The 19,585-nt window shown below is 37.7% G+C and overlaps 1 protein-coding gene across 10 annotated transcripts in view; it reads left to right on the forward strand.

Annotated features, from left to right (window-relative positions):
* SLC9C2 (solute carrier family 9 member C2 (putative)) overlaps window positions 1-19,585 on the forward strand; it is a 150,877-nt gene that overhangs the window by 59,068 nt on the left and 72,224 nt on the right. For 2 of the 10 annotated variants that reach the window (XM_079945813.1, XM_079945811.1), the window contains exons 6-11: window positions 291-452; window positions 2,345-2,445; window positions 3,863-3,991; window positions 7,941-8,106; window positions 13,635-13,751; window positions 15,138-15,299. In XM_079945813.1, the coding sequence (XP_079801939.1) occupies window positions 291-452; window positions 2,345-2,445; window positions 3,863-3,991; window positions 7,941-8,106; window positions 13,635-13,751; window positions 15,138-15,299 (837 nt within the window). Of the gene's footprint in view, window positions 1-276; window positions 453-1,210; window positions 1,300-2,344; window positions 2,653-3,862; window positions 3,992-7,940; window positions 8,107-13,634; window positions 13,752-15,137; window positions 15,300-19,585 lie in introns of those variants that run through there. The other 8 variants (XM_079945814.1, XM_079945815.1, XR_013831670.1 and 5 more) reach the window with 8 other exon arrangements.

Below are 19,585 nucleotides of genomic sequence, written 5' to 3' on the forward strand. Positions count from 1 at the left end.
CAATACATGGTATGTGCAAAAATCAATACAATCCCTCCCCCGTACACACGGAGCAGTATGAGGAAGAAACACTAACACTGCTGTTAATGTTCTTAGAGCAAAGGTGGAACAGGCAGTATTAACATGTACCTTGTGGCAAGAAGAAATGTGCTTATATCTGACTATGGTATAATCTTAGGTAGAAAGAATGTGGATGGATTGGGTCCTGGCAAGTCTCATTTTCTTCTTTTTTGTGTATCATAACGGATTAGTCTGTACTAGTGAAAATGTCAACAGTAACTCTCATCCAGGTTCATCAACTGGGACTGAAAAAGCAATGGCAAAAGCAAACGTGTCCTTCTGGGTGCAAAAAGAAGGTAACCAGACTGATTTACTCTGTGGACGGTCAGCTGACTACATGCCAACAAAGGAGCATTTCCCAATTCTTGTATGTTCCACTGTTGTTTTGGGAGGTAGGTGGTTGGTTTCTTTTTGTTTTTTTTTGGGTATGCAGGCCTCTCACTGTTGTGGCCTCTCCCGTTGCGGAGCACAGGCTCCAGACGCGCAGGCTCAGCGGCCATGGCTCACGGGCCCAGCCGCTCCGCGGCATGTGGGATCCTCCCAGACCAGGGCACGAACCCGTGTCCCCTGCATCGGCAGGCGGACTCTCAACCACTGCGCCACCACTGCGCCACCAGGACTCTCAACCACTGCGCCACCCCAAGGTGGTTGTTTTTATACCTCATCTCTCCTCTGCCCTCTGAACCTTTCCTAGTGCAGAATGTAATCACAACAATAACAAAAGAAGGGGGCCAGTGAAATTATAAGATGTTACTGAATGCTATTAGTCTTGTTTCATTTATTTGTAAGTATCACCTATACTGTGCTCCTTCATTCAGTGACATTTGCTGAGCACAGCAGTGTGGAGAATAAGATAGTCCTTAAGCTCAAGGAGCCCTCTCGTGGGGGAGACAGGCAGACAGATAATTACAATGCATCGTCATTAGTATAACTATAAAGGTATGGTCCAGAATCTCTGGTAACAAGGGAGAGGGAGAGCCTCACATGCTTGGCTGCCTGATGGCCTGCCAGGCCTAACGTGCCCAAAATATCTGGGATGAGGGGAGGGCAAATGGGGCAAATAGAACTCAGATATATGGATTACAACTTGCTTAGTTAACATCATCAATTTTGTCCATTCTAGTATAGCTTTTATGTGATTTTTCTTTAGGGAAGATGCACCACCCACCCACCCCGTAGTGGGGAATAGGAAAAGCTTCACCTGTAAGGACTCTTAAACAATGGTTAAGAATTCAATAGGTATGGTGAATGATACTCATGCAGATAAAATAACGTATTAAAAAACACAGATGCGTTATTCCATAATTCAATGCTAGCGATTAGAGAAAATTTTCTAGTCCCCTGAAAAATTTTTTTATTTGGGAAAAATGTCAGCTGCTTTAAAATCCTTTCTGGAACTAGGAAGACTATAAAGAAACAAACAACGAAGCAAATACACATGAAGAACTTCAATTTTACTCATTTCAGGGAACGAAATTGCTTTCTCTGGGGTCTTTAAAACTCATTAGTGACCTTGGTCCCTTTTGGTACTAGAAGGTGCTGTTGACCATGTATTTCGCTAGCTTTGGATCCTTTATGATTACATAGAGACAAGTGCTCCAGCAGTAAAGGGTATTGCAGAAATAGTTTGAGAAACATTTCTTTGGCTAGCCTTATGCATAAGAAGTGTTCAAAAAATATTTACTGATTTGTCGTGACCTCTGGCTGGAAGGAAGGAAATGCAGACTCTGAGATGCCAATGAGTCTTGCCTTTAGGCATAAATTAATTGGATTATAGTCGATATATTGCCTCAGGAGGTGATGAGCTAAATAATCTTAGAGTAGGGAGTTTTAAGGCAAGAAAATGCATATAAATAGGATAGCTAGTGTCTTTTCACACTTGCTGGTGAAGGCAGTTTTCCCTATGGTTAGATCTCAGTTAAAAGTATTTCTGGTTTTTAAGAAAACTATAGAATATATGTTACTGTAGCTTAGGAGGAGTAATGATTAATATAAGGCATACTTTATAGGTATGAAATTTGGTTTTTCATAATTTCTCATCATCAGATCCATAGGCAAGATACCCATACAGTGATCCTAACGTGCCACTGGGTGGGCAAATGGGAGGTTGTTGGAACTTCATTATGTGTGTCTTATACTAAGAGACAGCTGTCAGTTGTTTATTCATGATGATATGACATTCAGAGGAAGTTTAAAGTCAAATACCTAGAGAGAGGTAATATTAAATTGTTTTTAAACCATACCTTATGTCCAAATAACACATACATGTATTTTTTTTTTTTAGGACTTCTGAGGGCATTTTTAAAGAATTCTGAAGTCATTGTCTTGGTGATTCTTTCTCTTGTTGGATTTTTGATAGGACAGCTGGCCTACAATTTTGTTGAGGTGACGTACATACGAAAACTTAGAGAATAGCATAAAGAACAAAGACCAAAAACAAGGTCAACTCCCATCCCCATCCCTGAATGAGTGGAATTATTATTTCTTTTATGTGACAAGCTACTGAGAAAAATTTATCTGGTGTTAAATTTTTGAAAATGAAAAACCATCCAAGAAAGGAAACAAATTAGAGAGACTTAAAGCAGTAATTTGGAAGTGAGTAAAATGTGATTGCATTCTTGGGTTCTTCGTCACCTGCCTTTGGTCCTTACTCTTGTTTCCTTCCCCTGTACATACGCTGGACTCTCTCCTGCTATTGTCTTCAGCACCCTCGGAGAGTGTAGTTACAAAAGGCAACAGTTACTGTCATGAGGAAGCAAGGTTACTATTTTCTAACTGCCAGATTAAATGCAAAGCGTGCATCATAGGAAACATAATATAGATCCAAGAAAAACTTCATTAATTTAATTTATTGACATGATTTCAAATGTATAGCTGTGTGATCAACAACAATTTGTCTCCACTCATTCTTTTATTTAAAAAGAAGTGGAGACAATGCTTGTACCTATTTAGGATTGTAAAAGCCTCTTGTTATTCTTCTGAAACACCACACAACTAACATCTTTTTAGTGTTAACTATATGCCAGGCTCCCTTTTAAGTTCTTTGTTTTCTTTTTAGTAAATTTATTAACTTATTATTAACTCTTGAGTTAATTCATTCATCCTCACAGCAACCCAATGGAAGTAGGTACTCTGTTCCCATTTTACTGATGAGAAAACTGAGGCACAGAGATGTTAAGCAATGAAGATTAAACTGTTAATTGGGCCAAAGACTTTTTAGGAGGGAATATTTATAGCACTTCAGTCATTGTTGTTGTTAGTGTTTTCCATTCATCTGTGTATAACCTTCATGATTTATGTCCTATATACACGATCTGTACTATTATCTAGGTATTATTTTTCTCTCCTTGACTCACTGAAAGATTTTAAAATCCTAAGCAAATACCTGTGAAATCACAAGTATCCATGCACAGTTCTTTTTTTCCTCTTATGCAAATTAAGATAATTATCTAACAGTCAAATAAGAAGTACCTATCTGTGAACCACCTAAAATCACCTCGGGGATCACCGATGGTGAAGTACGACTTTTGAAAATACTGATTACTTACCACAAGCAATGTTTGTGTAGCCTAAACTCACACACATTTCTGGTGAGTAGAGGACTATGCATTGAACTCATGTGGATGGTTAGTTAGATCAAGAAATCTACCACAAGACCCCCAGGACTGGCCTTGTAGATAATCTCTCATTAGTTGCAAATTGGAATATTATAAAATTTATATTGACTGACAGAGCATCAACTTAATTTCTAATACTTCAGAATGGTAGCAAACTAATTTCTTGTTTGCCTTTGTTACTTTAGATGCATCAAGTCGTCTACCCTCTTCTAAGAACACCAAGTTTTTCAATTTATTGTTATTTTTCACCTTTAATTATATTTATGGCTGCTTTGAATGTGGACTTCTATATACTCAAGAATGTGTTTTGGCAGGTAAGAACACATTTTAAGACAAATTATGGTCCATTCTTGCTTATTCATGTTGACAGAGAATCTGACTCTCTACAAAGAAGATTAATAATTCATAAATCTCACATTTTTAGTTGTTTTATCCCCTTCATTCTGCAAAACCACTAATTAAAGAGAGTTGAGGGGAGGGAGAAGGAATGAATATTTGCTGAGTGACCACTGTGACTAGGCACTGAGTTATTATCTCCATTTCACATATAAGCAGAGTGTAGTTCAGAGGTCACAAGGCTGATAAACGGCAGAACCTGGATCCTAATCCCACCTCTGACTTCCTCTCAGCTGTCTATCTGTAGATTTGTACATTTTCACTGCTCTGGTTGTTTTATTTATGCATTCTCTCTCTCTTTCTTTTCTTAATCATGCTTGCCAGATTATTTTATTTTTCTTTTCAAAATGTTTTATTTTCTTTGATTTTATTCTGTACTTTTCTAACATCTTGAGCTAGGTATTAGTTGATTGACTTTTAGCTTTTTTATTTTTGCATTTTGTACATTTAAAGTTTTAAGTTTTCCTGTAACAACTCTTTTATATTCACCTCAAATGTTTAGATTTTAGTGTTTTCATTTTTATCCCTCCTACCTAAATTTTATTATACTATTTTCTTTGACCTGTTAATTATTTAAAAGTCATTTTTAAATGTCCAAATATGGCTTCTAAATTATCATTTCTCTTGTCACATTGTGATCAGAGAATGTGTTTTGTATATCAACTCTTTGATTTTTGTTGAAGTATTGTTATTTTCCTAATTTTTTCCTCATTATTTAGTTACCCTTTTGTCCCAAATAATGCCTTTGCCTTAAGTCAATTTCATCTGGTATTATTATAGTTATACAAGCTTTCTTTTGGTTAGTATTTACCTGCTAAAAATTTTCCATTCTTTTACTTTCAAGATTTTGATGTCCTTATGCTTAGATGTCTTTTTGATAATATACAGTTGGATTTTGTTATTTTATCCAGGTTGAGAATCTCTGCTGGGCTTTTTTTGGATTTTGGGGGTAATATTTGTTGTGATTAAAAATAGATTTAGAAGGGAAAAAGATTTTAGCAGATTTGAAACACCAAGGAAGATATGTAAATGTCTTGGAAAGATGCTCAACATCTTTTTTTTTTTTTTACATCTTTATTGGAGTATAATTGCTTTACAATGGTGTGTTAGTTTCTGCTTTATAACAAAGTGAATCAGTTATACACATACATATGTTCCCATATCTCTTCCCTTTGCGTCTCCCTCCCTCCCACCCTCCCTATCCCACCCCTCTAGATGGTCACAAAGCACCGAGCTGATCTCCCCGTGCTATGCGGCTGCTTCCCACTAGCTATCTATTTTACGTTTGGTAGTATGTACATGCCACTTTCTCACTTCGTCACAGCTTTCCCTTCCCCCTCCCCATATCCTCAAGTCCATGCTCTAGTAGGTCTGTGTCTTTATTCCTGTCTTACCCCTAAGTTCTTTCTGATATTCTTTTTCTTAGATTCCATATATATGTGTTAGCATACGGTATTTGTCTTTCTCTTTCTGACTTACTTCACTCTGTATGACAGACTCTAGGTCCATCCACCTCATTACAAATAGCTCAATTTCGTTTCTTTTTATGGCTGAGTAATATTCCATTGTACATATGTGCCACATCTTTTTTTTTTTTTTGCTGTACGCGGGCCTCTCACCGTTGTGGCCTCTCCCGTTGCGGAGCACAGGCTCCGGATGCGCAGGCTTAGCGGCCATGGCTCACGGGCCCAGCCGCTCTGTGGCATGTGGAATCTTCCCGGACCGGGGCACAAACCTGTGTTCCCTGCATCGGCAGGTAGACTATCAACCACTGCGCCACCAGGGAAGCCCGCCAGATCTTCTTTATCCATTCATCTGATGATGGACACTTAGGTTGTTTCCATCTCCTGGCTATTGTAAATAGAGCTGCAATGAACATTTTGGTACATGACTCTTTTTGAATTATGGTTTTCTCAGGGTATATGCCCAGTAGTGGGATTGCTGGGTCATATGGTAGTTCTATTTGTAGTTTTTTAAGGAACCTCCATACTGTTCTCCATAGTGGCTGTACCAATTCACATTCCCACCAGCAGTGCAAGAGTGTTCCCTTTTCTCCACACCCTCTCCAGCATTTATTGTTTCTAGATTTTTTGATGATGGCCATTCTGACTGGTGTGAGTTGATATCTCATTGTAGTTTTGATTTGCATTTCTCTAATGATTAATGATGTTGAGCATTCTTTCATGTGTTTATTGGCAGTCTGTATATCTTCTTTGGAGAAATGTCTATTTAGGTCTTCTGCCCATTTTTGGATTGGGTTGTTTGTTTTTTTGTTATTGGATGCTCAACATCTTAAATGTTATTAGGGAAATATAAATTAAAACCATACTGAGATACCACTGACATTCCTATTAGAATGGCAGCAGCAGCAATAACAAACCTGATTAATACCAAGTGGTGGTAAGAATGCAGAGAACCTAGAACTCTCATACATTGCTGGTGAGATTGCACAAGGGTACAGTCACTTTGAGAAACAGTCTGGGAGTTTCTTATAAAGTTAAATATACACTTGCCTTATGACCCAGCAATTCCACTCTTATGTATTTATCCAAGAGAAATGAAAACTTAGTTTATACTAAACCTCTGTGTGAATCTTTATGGCAGCTTTATTCATAATCTCAAAAGTCTGGGGAATTCCCTGGCAGTCCAGTGGTTAGGGCTCAGCACTTCCACTGCAGAGGGCGTGGATTTGATCCCTGGTCGGGAAACTAAGATCCTGCAAGCTGTGCAGCTCAGCCAACAAAGAAAAAGAAAGAAAAAAAATCACAGAAGTCTGGAAACAGCTCAAATGTTACTCAGCCAGTGATGAATAAAGAAATTGTGGCACATCTTACAATGGAATACTATTGATAGGCACAATATGGAAGACTTTCAAATGCATTATGCTAAGACTCGACCAGACTCGAAAGGGTACATACTGTATAATTCCATTCGTCCATTCATAGACCTTCCTTCTAGCAAAGGCAAAACTATAGCTTTGGAAAACAGATCATTGGTTGCCAGGGAGTGGGAATGAGGGAAGAAATTGACTACAAAGGGACAGCATGAAGAAATTTTTTGGGGTGATGGATCTGCTTTGTTTTTTCATTTTGGTCATGTTTACATGACTGTATGCATTTGTCAAAACTCATATAACTATACATCAGAAGAGTGAATTTTACTGTATGTAAATTAAAGATAAATTTTAAAAAATCAACTGATTCAGTTTTCTTTATCCCTTTTGTTCCTTCTGCTTGTTTAAAAGTTTTGCATTCTGTTGCTGTATTTAAGGCAGGCATTTTGATTGCCTATTCCTTTCTTTCTCACTAACAGAGTGACTTACTGTATTTTGTATAGAATGGTAGTGGGCCCAGTGTAAAATAGTGCTACATTTCCCAGCATCCCTGACAGGTGTGGTAGTGTTAGAAAACCGTTGGGCAATGAAATGTATACAAAAGTTTGCTGACCATGGCTTCTTCCAGAAAGCACTTAATAAGGGAGCCAAATCAGCTGGCATGTGCTTTTTGCCCACTGTTTTACCTTTTTTTCTGCCTGGAGCCCTGCAGATCATCACTTCAGAAACACCAGGAAATATTCTACACGGAAGCAAGAAAAATTTGCATTCCATTTTAGAACATTCTGATGTGGAGAACTGTTAAGCTGGAATAGTAACAAGAAAGATGGGTGAATTGGTCTTTTCATAGGTAGAATTTCATTTGTTTGGAAGGGATGGTTTCTTTGAGGCAGGTAAACTAGAATACCTTTTACATTTATCTTCCCGAGTAACTGTATAAAATATATAATGAGATCTGATTCTTACAAGAGTAAATGCAGTCATACCATGTTTAGGTGTTAAATCTAATACTGTGTTATGAATTCGTTTCACAGGTTATGTTAACCGGATTAATTAGCTTCTCTACGGCATTCATCGTAATTGGATATGTGGTTCTGAAATTCAATAAAGATTCATGGGATTTGCAATCTTGCCTCCTCTTTAGCATGACCCTTGGCATGACAGATCCTGTTCACTCTGTGAATTCACTGAAAACTATTGGTATGTCAGATTTATTTCTCTCTCTTATTTTGAAGATATGAGGATAAATTATTTCCTTTTGATAATATTTTTCTTGCACGAATTGTGTATCCAGCAGAGTAGATATTTGTGCTTTTTTTCCTTGGAGATGAACATTGATTGAAGTATGCAAAGTGGATAAGGCAACCCGGGATCTGGGATAAATAATCTCAAATAATTTTTTTCAAGAGAAAATGTTATCTTTCTAGAAGGTGATAAAAGTAAGCATTCTTCCATTCCATTGAGTTTTAAGCCACAAGGTAGAGATTCGTCTCTACCTCTAATGGCACTTTTCCAAGGCCTAGGTACCTCTTGTTAGAACTGCCTTTATTTTGGAGCAGCTAACCTTGGGCATGTGGGAGAGGGAGTTGTAGTTTATTTAAAAGAAATGGGGTGAAAGTATTAGTCTGGCAAATATGATATTCAATAAAAGCTTATTTCCAAGAGGATTAGGGGTTCTCATTACTTCCCATCTTATTTGGTAAAAGGTAATTGCACTCTGAAATATCCTGTTTTTTTTTTTTTTTTTTTTTTTTGCGGTACGCGGACCTCTCACTGTTGTGGCCTCTCCCGTTGCGGAGCACAGGCTCAGTGGCCGTGGCTCACAGACCCAGCCGCTCCACGGCATGTGGGATCCTCCCAGACCGGGGCACGAACCCATGTCCCCTGCATCGGCAGGCGGACTCTCAATCACTGCGCCACCAGGGAAGCCCTGAAATATCCTGTTTTTTAACACAGCAGTAATTTCACTGTGAAATATCCTGTTTTATTAACACAGCAGTAAAAACATAAAATGGTTAGATGCTATGATTTCTGTTTTTGACTCAGAAATATTTAACCAATTTTGAGGTTTCAGTTATATGTAGTGGAAAAATGTTGCCTTACAACTGGGGCGGGACAACCCACCAGAGAGGTGATAGTCCCATTTTTACACCCATTTATACTTACAGTTGAGAAAACATAAGAGGTATTGACACTTTTGCTGGTGATATTCTAAATTGTGCCAGATATTTCTCAGAGTCTGATCCTGTCCTCTTTCTCTCTTTTTTTCCCCATAGGTACAGTTTTTTCTATCTTTTCTTCGTCTCTTTTTCTCTTTTAGCCATTTGTATTTGCCACTTGTTTTATTTACCTCGTTATCTTCCTGCTCCCTTGTGTGCAATCTCTTGAGTGTAAGAGGCTCTAATAAACTATAAACTTTATTTATTGCTGTTTCCATATTCAAAAATTTTTTCAGAAAAGGAGTAGAAGTCTTCTATTTCTTTAAAAGAAAACTAGTAAAGGTATTTGATTTAGTTGATATTTTCTTTATGTCAATAATACTAAGGTGATGCATGTTCTGGATTCAGTGACATCCTTACCTAGTGACCTCTTTACCTTTGTGTGAATTAGATAAAAATGATCCTTTCTATCTAATTGTCCTAATACATTACTTTTTTAAGGAAAAATATGTTTTGCCATATGCCTAAAATTACCATAATAATATACAAAACTGCAGTTCCTACAGTGTGACTGGTGTTTCATTTGATGTGGCACCCTTGTGCACTATAAAACCTGCACAAGTTAAGTCTGAGGTGGCGTGACCCACTGAAAAAAGTAGTGGATGTTCACATGTAAGTTAAAAGGAACTTGTCTATTCATTACCTATTTTAAAAGAATGCACAGGGCTCAAACAATTTTTACTTTAAAACAAATCTGGAATGGGAGCTTGTAAAGGAATAAAATACAAAGTTTTAGTGTGACCTCAATTAAGTAAAAGGAATTATATGCTTTGAAAAAGACTTCAACATTCAAATGGTTTTATCTGGGTCGTGGAATTACAGATGATTTTTGTTTCATTCTTTCCTTTTCCAAATTCTACAGTGAATTAGTGAATATAAGTTAGTTCACATTAAGCCAATAAAAAATGTGGGGAGTAATTCTTATGGTGTTTTACTATTAAAAATAACTATACATCAAATTCAAAACTTCATACAATAAACGTTATGCTTTACTTGCTCCTGGTTGACACACTGAATCTGAGCGAAGAATTAAAGTGTTTCTTGACCAGCTAAATCAGATGTGCTAATAATAATCTTCAAACCTGTGTAACCAGTATTTTGTGTCTTCTGTCATAGTCAAAGTTAGTAACAAGTAGTAATATAAGATGATTATAACTTACTTGCCTTTTATTTTCTTTGCTTTCTTTATTGGCTACAATAATGAAGCACAAAGAACAGAAATAAACAGCCTGAATATTGATCCACAATCAGGCACTGAGTTATCAGAAATTCTATATTATCCTGGTATTTATCTTATCATTCAGGAGAGTTTTTGTAAAGATAAATAGAATCTGAATATTCTGATATTTCATATACTCAGATCAAACACTGGAAAGCAGAGATTTACTTTCTTTTCAGCTACGTAGAGTATCTTAAGAATAGTAATAATGAGAACCCCCAGCTATACATTTTTAATTGTTATGTGTTTCAAAGACACCAAAGGAAAAAAAGTAGAATCTTAATCAGATTCAGTTCTGCTTGGATTAAAAAAAATAGTGTCATTTAATGTGATCAGTTTGGATTTTGATGCAATGGAATATATTAAACAGCTGCTTTAAAAAAACATATAGTTGTATAATTCTTTCTATATCAATTTGTGGTTAAATTAGTGTGTCACATGTTCTTAAATTTGGGTTTATGCTCTTAAGTAAAAGAAGTCCAGGGCTGGCCCGCAGCTCCATGAACTCATCAGGAACACTGAGTCCCTCTATATAACTCCTGGAGTTAAGATGGAGTAGCAGGAACTAGATTTACCTTTCTGCCTGAACCAACTAAAAAACTAGACAGAAGGGCTTCCCTGGTGGCGCAGTGGTTGAGAGTCCGCCTGCCGATGCAGGGGACACGGGTTCATGCCCTGGTCCGGGAAGATCCCACATGCCGCGGAGCGGCTGGGCCCGTGAGCCGTGGCCGCTGAGCCTGCACATCCAGAGCCTGTGCTCCGCAACAGGAGAGGCCACAACAGTGAGAGGCCCACGTACTGCAAAAAAACAAACAAACAGTTGTTGTAACTATATTCCATTGGTTCAAAAAATTAGAAGAAAGATTGAGTATGGGGTATGATTGCTCCCATCAGCTTATGAGAGCCAGTTGTTAAATAATTAGGAATTTTGCATGCTAGTGGTTAAACCTTTGGTAGCTTTGAATTAGTTATTGTGGGAGTGTTTGCACATGAAGTTGGCAAATGCTACAAATCAGGCCTTTTTTAATTTTGGAAAGCTGGTTTATCAGCACACCACTGGACATGGTAGATATAAAAGAGACCTAAATCAGACTTCTAGAGATGAAACCCACAATGTCTGAGATGAAAAATACACTGGATGGAATTAACATCAGATGAGACACAGCATAAGAAAGGACTAGTGAACTTGAAGATGTAGCAATAGAAACTATCCGAGATGAAGCACAGACAGAACAAGACTAAAAAGAAAAAACTAAATAAATAAACAGAACATTAGTGAGCTGTGGGACAACTTCAGTGCCTTAATATACAAGTTCGTAAAAGAGAGGGGAGAGAGAGAGAGGGAGGAACAAAAAATATTTGAAGAAAATAATGGGTGAAAAATTTCTAAATTTGATGAAAACTATAAAGCCACAGATTCAGGAAGCTCAACAAACCTCAAGCCAAAGAAACACAAAGAAAACTACACCATGGCACATAAAAATCAAATTCCTAAAAGCCATTGGTAAAGAGAAAATTTTAAAGGCAGTCAGAGAAAAAAGATACATTATTTACAGAGAAACAAAAATAATAATCATAACAGACTTCTCTTCAGAAATATTGCAAGCCAAAAGATGGTGGGCAATATTTTTAAAGTCCTAAAAGAAAAATACTGCCAGCTTAGAATTCTCAGTGAAAATATCTTTCAAAAGTAAAGGAGAAAAAAAGACTTAAACGTATAAAAGCTGAAAGAATTTATCACCAACAGACCTACACTACAAAAAATGTTAAAGGAAGTCCTTCAGGCTGAAACAAAATGGAATCAGATGGAAATTTTCATTTACGCAAAAGAATGAAAAATACCATAATTGTAAACAGATGGGAAAATATGACTTTTTCTTATTTTTAATCTCTTTAAAAGATAATATTTAAAGCAAAATGACAGCAGTCTATTGTGGGGTTTATTTATCTGCTCCTCCCCTTTGTGTATGGCTTCCATCCTCAGGATTGCAAGTTGGCTACTAAAGTTCTAGCCATCACCCCATATTTCAGGCAGGAAAAGGAAGAAGAGCAAGGGTCAGAAAGATGGTCCTTTCAGTCAAGTCTCCTCTCCCTCCAAGAAATTTCCCAAAAGTTCCACTCAGTAACTTCCACTTATGTCTCAGTGGCTACTCTTAGAAGCCCAGGAGTTGGGGAAAAATTGTCATTTATCTGAGCACATTGCCACCCTGAATAAAACCAGTTTTGTTACCAAGAACAGAGGATAGATACTGGATGGGCAGGTACCAATCACTATCACCCTACTTATAAATTGTATAACACTAGGCAATTAATTTGATTATATTTTCCATTAAACTAAACTGTTAATGAATGTTAAGTACCAATAAGATTTTGTGCTTAATTTTTAAATACCAGCTTAATTGAGATGTAACCCACATATCATAAAATTCACCCTTTTAAATTGTACAATTCAGTGGTCTTTAATATATTTACAGAGTTACGGAACCATCATCACTGTCTAATTTTAGAACATTTTCATCAACCTCAAAAGAAATCTCATACCTATTAGCAGTCATTCATCCCCATTCCCGCATTCCCAAGTTCCTGGCAACAAGTAATCTATTTTCTGTCTATGGATTTGCCTGTTCTGGACATTTCATATAAATCAAACCATACAATATGTGATTTTTGTGTCTCGCTTCTTTCACTTTGTATAATGTTTTCAAGGTTCATCCATGTTGTAACAGGTATCAGTCGGTACTTCATTCCTTTTTGTGGCTGAGTAATATTCCATTGTAGGGATAGATTACATATGTTTATCCATTTATCAGCTGAAGGGCTATGTGTTGTTTCCACTTTTTGACTATTATGAAAATGCTGCTATGAACATTCATGTACAGAGTTTCGTGTGGACATATGTTTTCAGTTCTCTTGGGTATATGTCTAGGAGTAGAATTACTGTCTCATATTTTGTACTTATTTCTAAAATGTGATTCTTTTGGAGTCTAACAATTCATATTTATTCAAGCTAAATGTAGTGACCTGAGAAGTGTTTTGTCTCATTGCAAAGCTCTATCATGCTTTGAGGCAATGGACACTTCAAGAAGTGCTATTGCCATGTTCCTTTGCCACTGGAGATATAGAAAGCATAATGGAAAAATTAAAAAATGATCGTGATTGTCATATGGACCCATCCCATTATGATCTCCTTTTTTTCTACCATATTCCTTCTCTTCTATTTTTGTGTTTCCTGTGGAAGAGCATCATTTTCGTGCATTATATTAAATTATATTTTATATTTCCCTTTCCAGGCATTTCTAAAATGTATACTGATATCATTAGAGGAGAATCAATGATTATCTGTGGCTTCACATCCATTGTTTTTGGAGTTTTTCGGAGCAGCATACTTAGCATTTCCAATTATAGGGGTAAGAGCATTATTTTCTCTGTATATTTTCTAAAATCATTCTTATATGGTACATTTCAATTCATACTGAAATTAAAATATATTCAAGATGTCTTAACTTTACTGCTTTCCCTATACTTTACTCATGGACCAATTAAAATAGTATATCAGGTAACAAGAAAATAATTACCATCTATGTGTTTTCTCAGAGATTATGGGGGAAAAATTGTTAAAGAAATGATTTCATCTCCCCGAGTATGCATGCACACACACACACACACACACACACACACACAATTGTGTTCATCTAGCTTAGATTTACTTCTTTCCTAGACCAATCTGGATCTCAATGAGTGCATGTTAAGAACTGGCTTGGGGGCTTCCCTGGTGGCGCAGTGGTTGAGAGTCCGCCTGCTGATGCAGGGCACACGGGTTCGTGCCCCGGTCCGGGAAGATCCCACATGCCGCAGAGCCTGCGCGTCCGGGGCCTGTGCTCTGCAACGGGAGAGGCCACAACAGTGAGAGGCCCGCGTACTGCAAAAAAAAAATGAAGAACTGGCTTGGTCCTGGATTTGAGTCTGAGGGTGAAAGCAGAATGGTTTAAACAATTCTGGAGAGTCAGGTCCTAGAAGTGATAATAGTCAGACTCATGTGGTTAAAGTTCACTGGGATATGGAATAGGTTGATATCCTGGGTTTCCAGATGTGGTACTAAGGAGAGAAAAAAGGAGGAAAAATCACAGCATGAAGAGGGAAAATGTGTCTTCCTGATACATATATGAAATACTAGTAGGAGGAGAGATGTGCTACAAGGAGAAAGAAATTTTGGTAATAGAGGTTTGCAGTGCTTCTCAGTGAGGGAGTAAAGGCTTTTGGGGTGGAACAATGTTTGTTATTTAGGACTGCCCTCAGCTTTGTCTGGTATCTGCTAACTGCCACTATTGCCCCCAGTTACTGTGACAATGGAAAAATTTCCTTCTCCATTTCCCAAATATCCCCTGGGATGGGGGCAGGAGTCACAAATAGACTGCAGGTTGGTGGGGATCCTGGACATGGTGTGCCTGACCCTGCCACAGTTTGTAAAAAAAAATTGAATTTGAATGTCTTTTGGTTGATCATTCACTGTCCAGCTTGTCATAGCTTTTTCACATTTATGCTCCTTGCCTGACTCCTGAGGGCGTTTGAGTCTGCTGTCCCCAGAGGAGCAAACCTCAAGCTGCAGACTGTAAGGGAAATATATCCCCAAGAAAGCCTCTTTGGCCAGGCTTTCATAGGAAACTCCCATCTGCTGAAGAGCAAGGTCCCCACTCAGAATCTCAAGAGCAAACCAAAGGGCATAGACCCAAATGCCATTAATGAAAGAAAAAAATTATAGCTCAACTTTTGCTTTTCTTATTTTCTTTTTCTAGAGTTATATATAATCATGGGCCTCAGCTTGGACATTTTGGGAAGCATAATATGTGGATATTGGTGTGCAAGGATCATTCAGTTTATATTGACTGACCTGTTTAGCAATACACTGACCAATATCGTGCTTTGCATCTCAATGGTGTACTTGACTTTCTACATTGGTAAGGCAGAAACAGATATAAAATATGCCATCCTTAAAGTGAACTTTATGCATTTAAGTTTTTCCTTCTTCTTGAATCCATTTGCTTCTTCCCAACCACTTTCCCCTTGATGTGGCTCCTCTGTGCGTCTTGTCATATTATCTGGCTGCCACCTCTAGCTCTTTCCTGGTCTCTCTTAACATCCCCTCAATTTCAATTCCGTGTCCCTTCCCTTTGCATTCCTCCTCCTTGTGGTAACTCTCTTACTCTTTTTTAACTCCACCCTTTGATCTTACATTTATTCACTGGCAGTCCCCTGGAAGTGGAATCAGACCTGAGCTGATTTCTGCTCTGACCCTTAGCAACCCATCTCTAAAATGAGAAAGGTGGGAGACATGCTCCTGAGGTCTTTTTCCAGCTCAACAGTACCCATTCAATGGGTACCAAACTAAGGGGATTGTAGAAATGGCGGCCCTTACCTGAGGCTAGGAGGAAGGAAACAGAGAATTCAGGTATGTCTACATCTGGAAGAGAAGCAGGAGTGGAATGATCGCAGGAGTCAGAGTGCCTAGCACTGGTAGACCTTTAACAATCGTTTCCTAGTTTAGTCCAGTGAGATTGGGAGCTATAGTTTTTACCCCCCTGACTGAGGTAACCAGTCCCCCAAAGCCATAGTAACCGTGGTAAAAATACGGCCAAATTCTGCTTCTGCTCTTACCTCACACAGTGGAGCAACTTCCATCCATGGAAGCCCTCAGGTATCAAGAGGTTAATTACTCCTCTTTTCACCTCCAGTGACCAAACAGAACTGCTTCCTCTAAAGATAAATTGCTACCTATTGTTGCTCACTACCCCAAATCAGTAAAATACAGAAAACATTCACTGAAGAGTCATTTCTTTCAACTTTCTTCATTTTATTCCCTCCCTTATGTACCTATTATGAATGCCTTAAGTGTCTGAAGAAAAAAATTAATTTAATATTTCCTTTTTTCCCATTAGATCCTAAGTTCCTTGAGGTGGAGGCTGTCTCTTATTCATCTGTATATTTATTCTCTTTTCTCTTTTCCCCCCAGCCAAGCCCAATGCTTGCCATATGCCCAACAGTAATTTAACACATGCTGGTTGAATAAACTGTTAGTCTTTAGAGAGCTCTGAAGTTAGGCAGAGCTAACTTGAAATCCAATCTTTATGATTTATTAGCTCGGTAACCTTGGAATATTAACCTCTCTAAGCTTTAGTTTCCTCATCTATAAAAGTGATATAACCTAATTTAGAGGGGCGTTACAGGCATTAGTGAGGTAATTTGTGTTGGGTGACTCCCTCATGCTGGTGTCCTGGAGGTAGCTCTTGCTGGCTCATGAGAGCTGATTATCCACATCTCTTCCCAACGCTCTATTCAAGTGACATAATGTTGGTAGCTTGAAATTGCCCATAGTGGGACCATGGAAATTGACAGACACTACCAACTGGGGCTTTTTTTTTTTTTTACCCCCCAGATTGCCACTTTTAAACATATACCAGCATACCACTGGGCTCAAGGTAGGGCAGCCAATAAATATTGGTTCCTTTCCCTTTTCCTCCTAATTCATGGAGGTGCTCCCAGTCAGTGCTTGAGAGGTCTGGAATAGATTCTCCCTCGCAGCTCTCAGAAGGAATCACTGCTGCAAAGCCTTGGTCTTGGAAATCTAGCCTCCAGACTATGAAACAATAAATTCCTGTTGTTTATGACACTTAGTTTGTGGCCCTCTGTTACAACAGCCCCAGGAAATGAATACCCCTCCCTCAACCATTACACTTTCCTCTGCTTCAGGAATTAAAAACAATTTCAGGCAGTTCTTTCCTCTTATACTTAATCAGATCCTGACAACAAAAGTCAGCAATAGACAGTTATAAGGAGAAGTTCCATTGCCAAGAAAGCTAAACATAGGTAAAATTTTCATTTACGCATTCTCAAATGTTACATTTCTGTCATGTTATCTAATTTTATTTTTTTCCCTTCATTAATGAACACACTGTTAACTGGCTTAAATCCAGGGAGTGTCTGATTGAGGTTAGGGAGTCACCTCTTTGAGCACATTTTTGTCTCTATTGTATTAAATTCACAATACTTGGGCTTTTAGAAATCACTTGTATCAACACATTCATTCTTTTCCATAAAATAAAATAGTCAAAATATTGCACAGACATTGCCGCACAGATAAAAGACATATTGAAGCATTGTTGGTTGACAGGTAGTGCAGCTAGAAATATTAATATATCAGCCCACGGAAGAAAATGTGAATTTAGTGTATAAAAGGCAGTGTATAATTCATGAAAGATGGTGGGTTATATAAAAGTCTAGCCCAGAGGTACAGCAAGAGAGGTGGTGGGAGAGGTCTGTCCTAGCAAAAGGAATATTTTATCCAGTGACATTGGTCAGAATTTCTGGTGAATGGAGATAATAAAAAGTAGACAGCTTTTAGTCAGTTTTATTGTTTTAAAACTCTCTACAAACAATGCATTTCTGTCTTACCCATGCCAGGGCTGATTGCTCTCACTCGTTTTTGTTATGTCATTGGTCTAGGCTATAAATGTCAAAGGACTTCAGTCATCACCCTAATATTTTCTAGTTAGGAAATGTCGATTCCTGAATCCTGTTGTTTTTTGGAGACAAAATCCCTTTGATTCTCCTGGTAGGAGGACCTTCACTTTTTCTCAGGCACAGAAGGAAAGAGAGAGACAGAGTTTGATGGAGAGAGCCACTTTCCTGTGGCATCAGTTTTCTGTGGTGGTTTCTTTCCATTGAATCAGAAAACTTTTACAACTCTATTTTTAACTACTTGGGTTTATGCTGATGAAAATTACTTTCTTTATTACATGTTCTATGACTTTTTCCCCCTTCTTGAACATTTAAACCACCATTTAATATAATAGCGTTTGTAATTTTTAAAAGACTTTGTTTTTCTAATTATAAAAGTAATACATGTTCATGTAGAGTTTTGGAAAAATTCTGAAAAGTCAAAGAAGGAATCACCTATAAACCCATGTCATAAATTTAACCACTGATACATTTTGTTAAATGTACTCAATCTTTAAAAAATACATATAAATGTACATACATGTATTAAATGTATGCATTCACACCATATGTTCTTGTAACATTGGGATTATACTAAATAATATCAGTTTTAAAATAAAGTTACTTAGTGGTTTCCTCATAGCAAATGTTATCTCTAAGTAGTGACTGTTACTAAAAAAGACTATAAGCTTTAAAATCCCATACTACGAGTCATAGGGAATTGGAAATAAGACCTTGAGAAACAGTTTCCCTATTGTCACAGTTCCCAGCACCACTGGTTTTATTGCCATTTGTTATTTATATTAAATTCAGTTAAATAAGTAGGTTAAAAGAAATCCAAAGTGGATTTAAGTGATTAGACAAACCAAAAGAATAATAAAATCCTCTTCAAATGAATAAACAGTATAAATTTACTAAGCAGTAAGGTGAACATATAAAAATAATTAATAGCATAATAATAATGCTCTAAAAGTGTGCCAAGCACTTTTCATGTTATCTAATTTTATCCTCACAACAACTCTGTGAGGCATTATTCTTTTACACCCACTTTACAGATGCAGGGACACTAATGGAGAAAGGGGAGCTCACATTCCCAGGGCAACTAGCTCTGCCTTGCTCCAAAGGGCTTCCACTCCTACCTTGCACATACTTTCCCTTCCATCTGACATTTGTAATGTGCTATTTGAAGGTTCTGCAGCTAGGACTGTTGGTATTTATGGTGTTCAAACATTCTTCATAGTTGGTTTACCTGCCTCAGACTACAGTTACACATTTGTTTAGAGCCCAGAGAATTACAGTTTTAGGGGAGCCTGTATCATGCAAAAGAACCATAGGCTTCAGGACCTGCAGTCACCAAGGAAGCACTGAGCTTGGACCACAACCCCTAGGACATGCAGCACAGTGTCCTTGAGGTGCTGGGCAGAGGTTGTTAAACTTACTTTTCATTAGCTCTATCCTCAAGGATGGTCTATGGCAGGGGTTGGCAAACTATAGCCTGTGGGCCAAATATGCCTATTTTTTGTATAGCCCATGAGCTAAGAATGGTTTTTACATTTTAAAATGGTTTCAAAAAACCCCCAAAGAAGAATATTTTGCAGCATGCAAAAATTATGTACAATTCAAATTTCAGTGTCTATTATTTATTGGGCACTCATTAGTTACGTATTATCTACGGCTGCTTATGCACTAGAACAGCTGAGTTGAGTAGTTACGACTGGGACCATATGGTCCACAAAGACTAAATATTTAC

Source organism: Stenella coeruleoalba (assembly GCF_951394435.1).
Source record: "Stenella coeruleoalba genome assembly, chromosome: 1".
Lineage (NCBI taxonomy): Eukaryota > Metazoa > Chordata > Mammalia > Artiodactyla > Delphinidae > Stenella > Stenella coeruleoalba.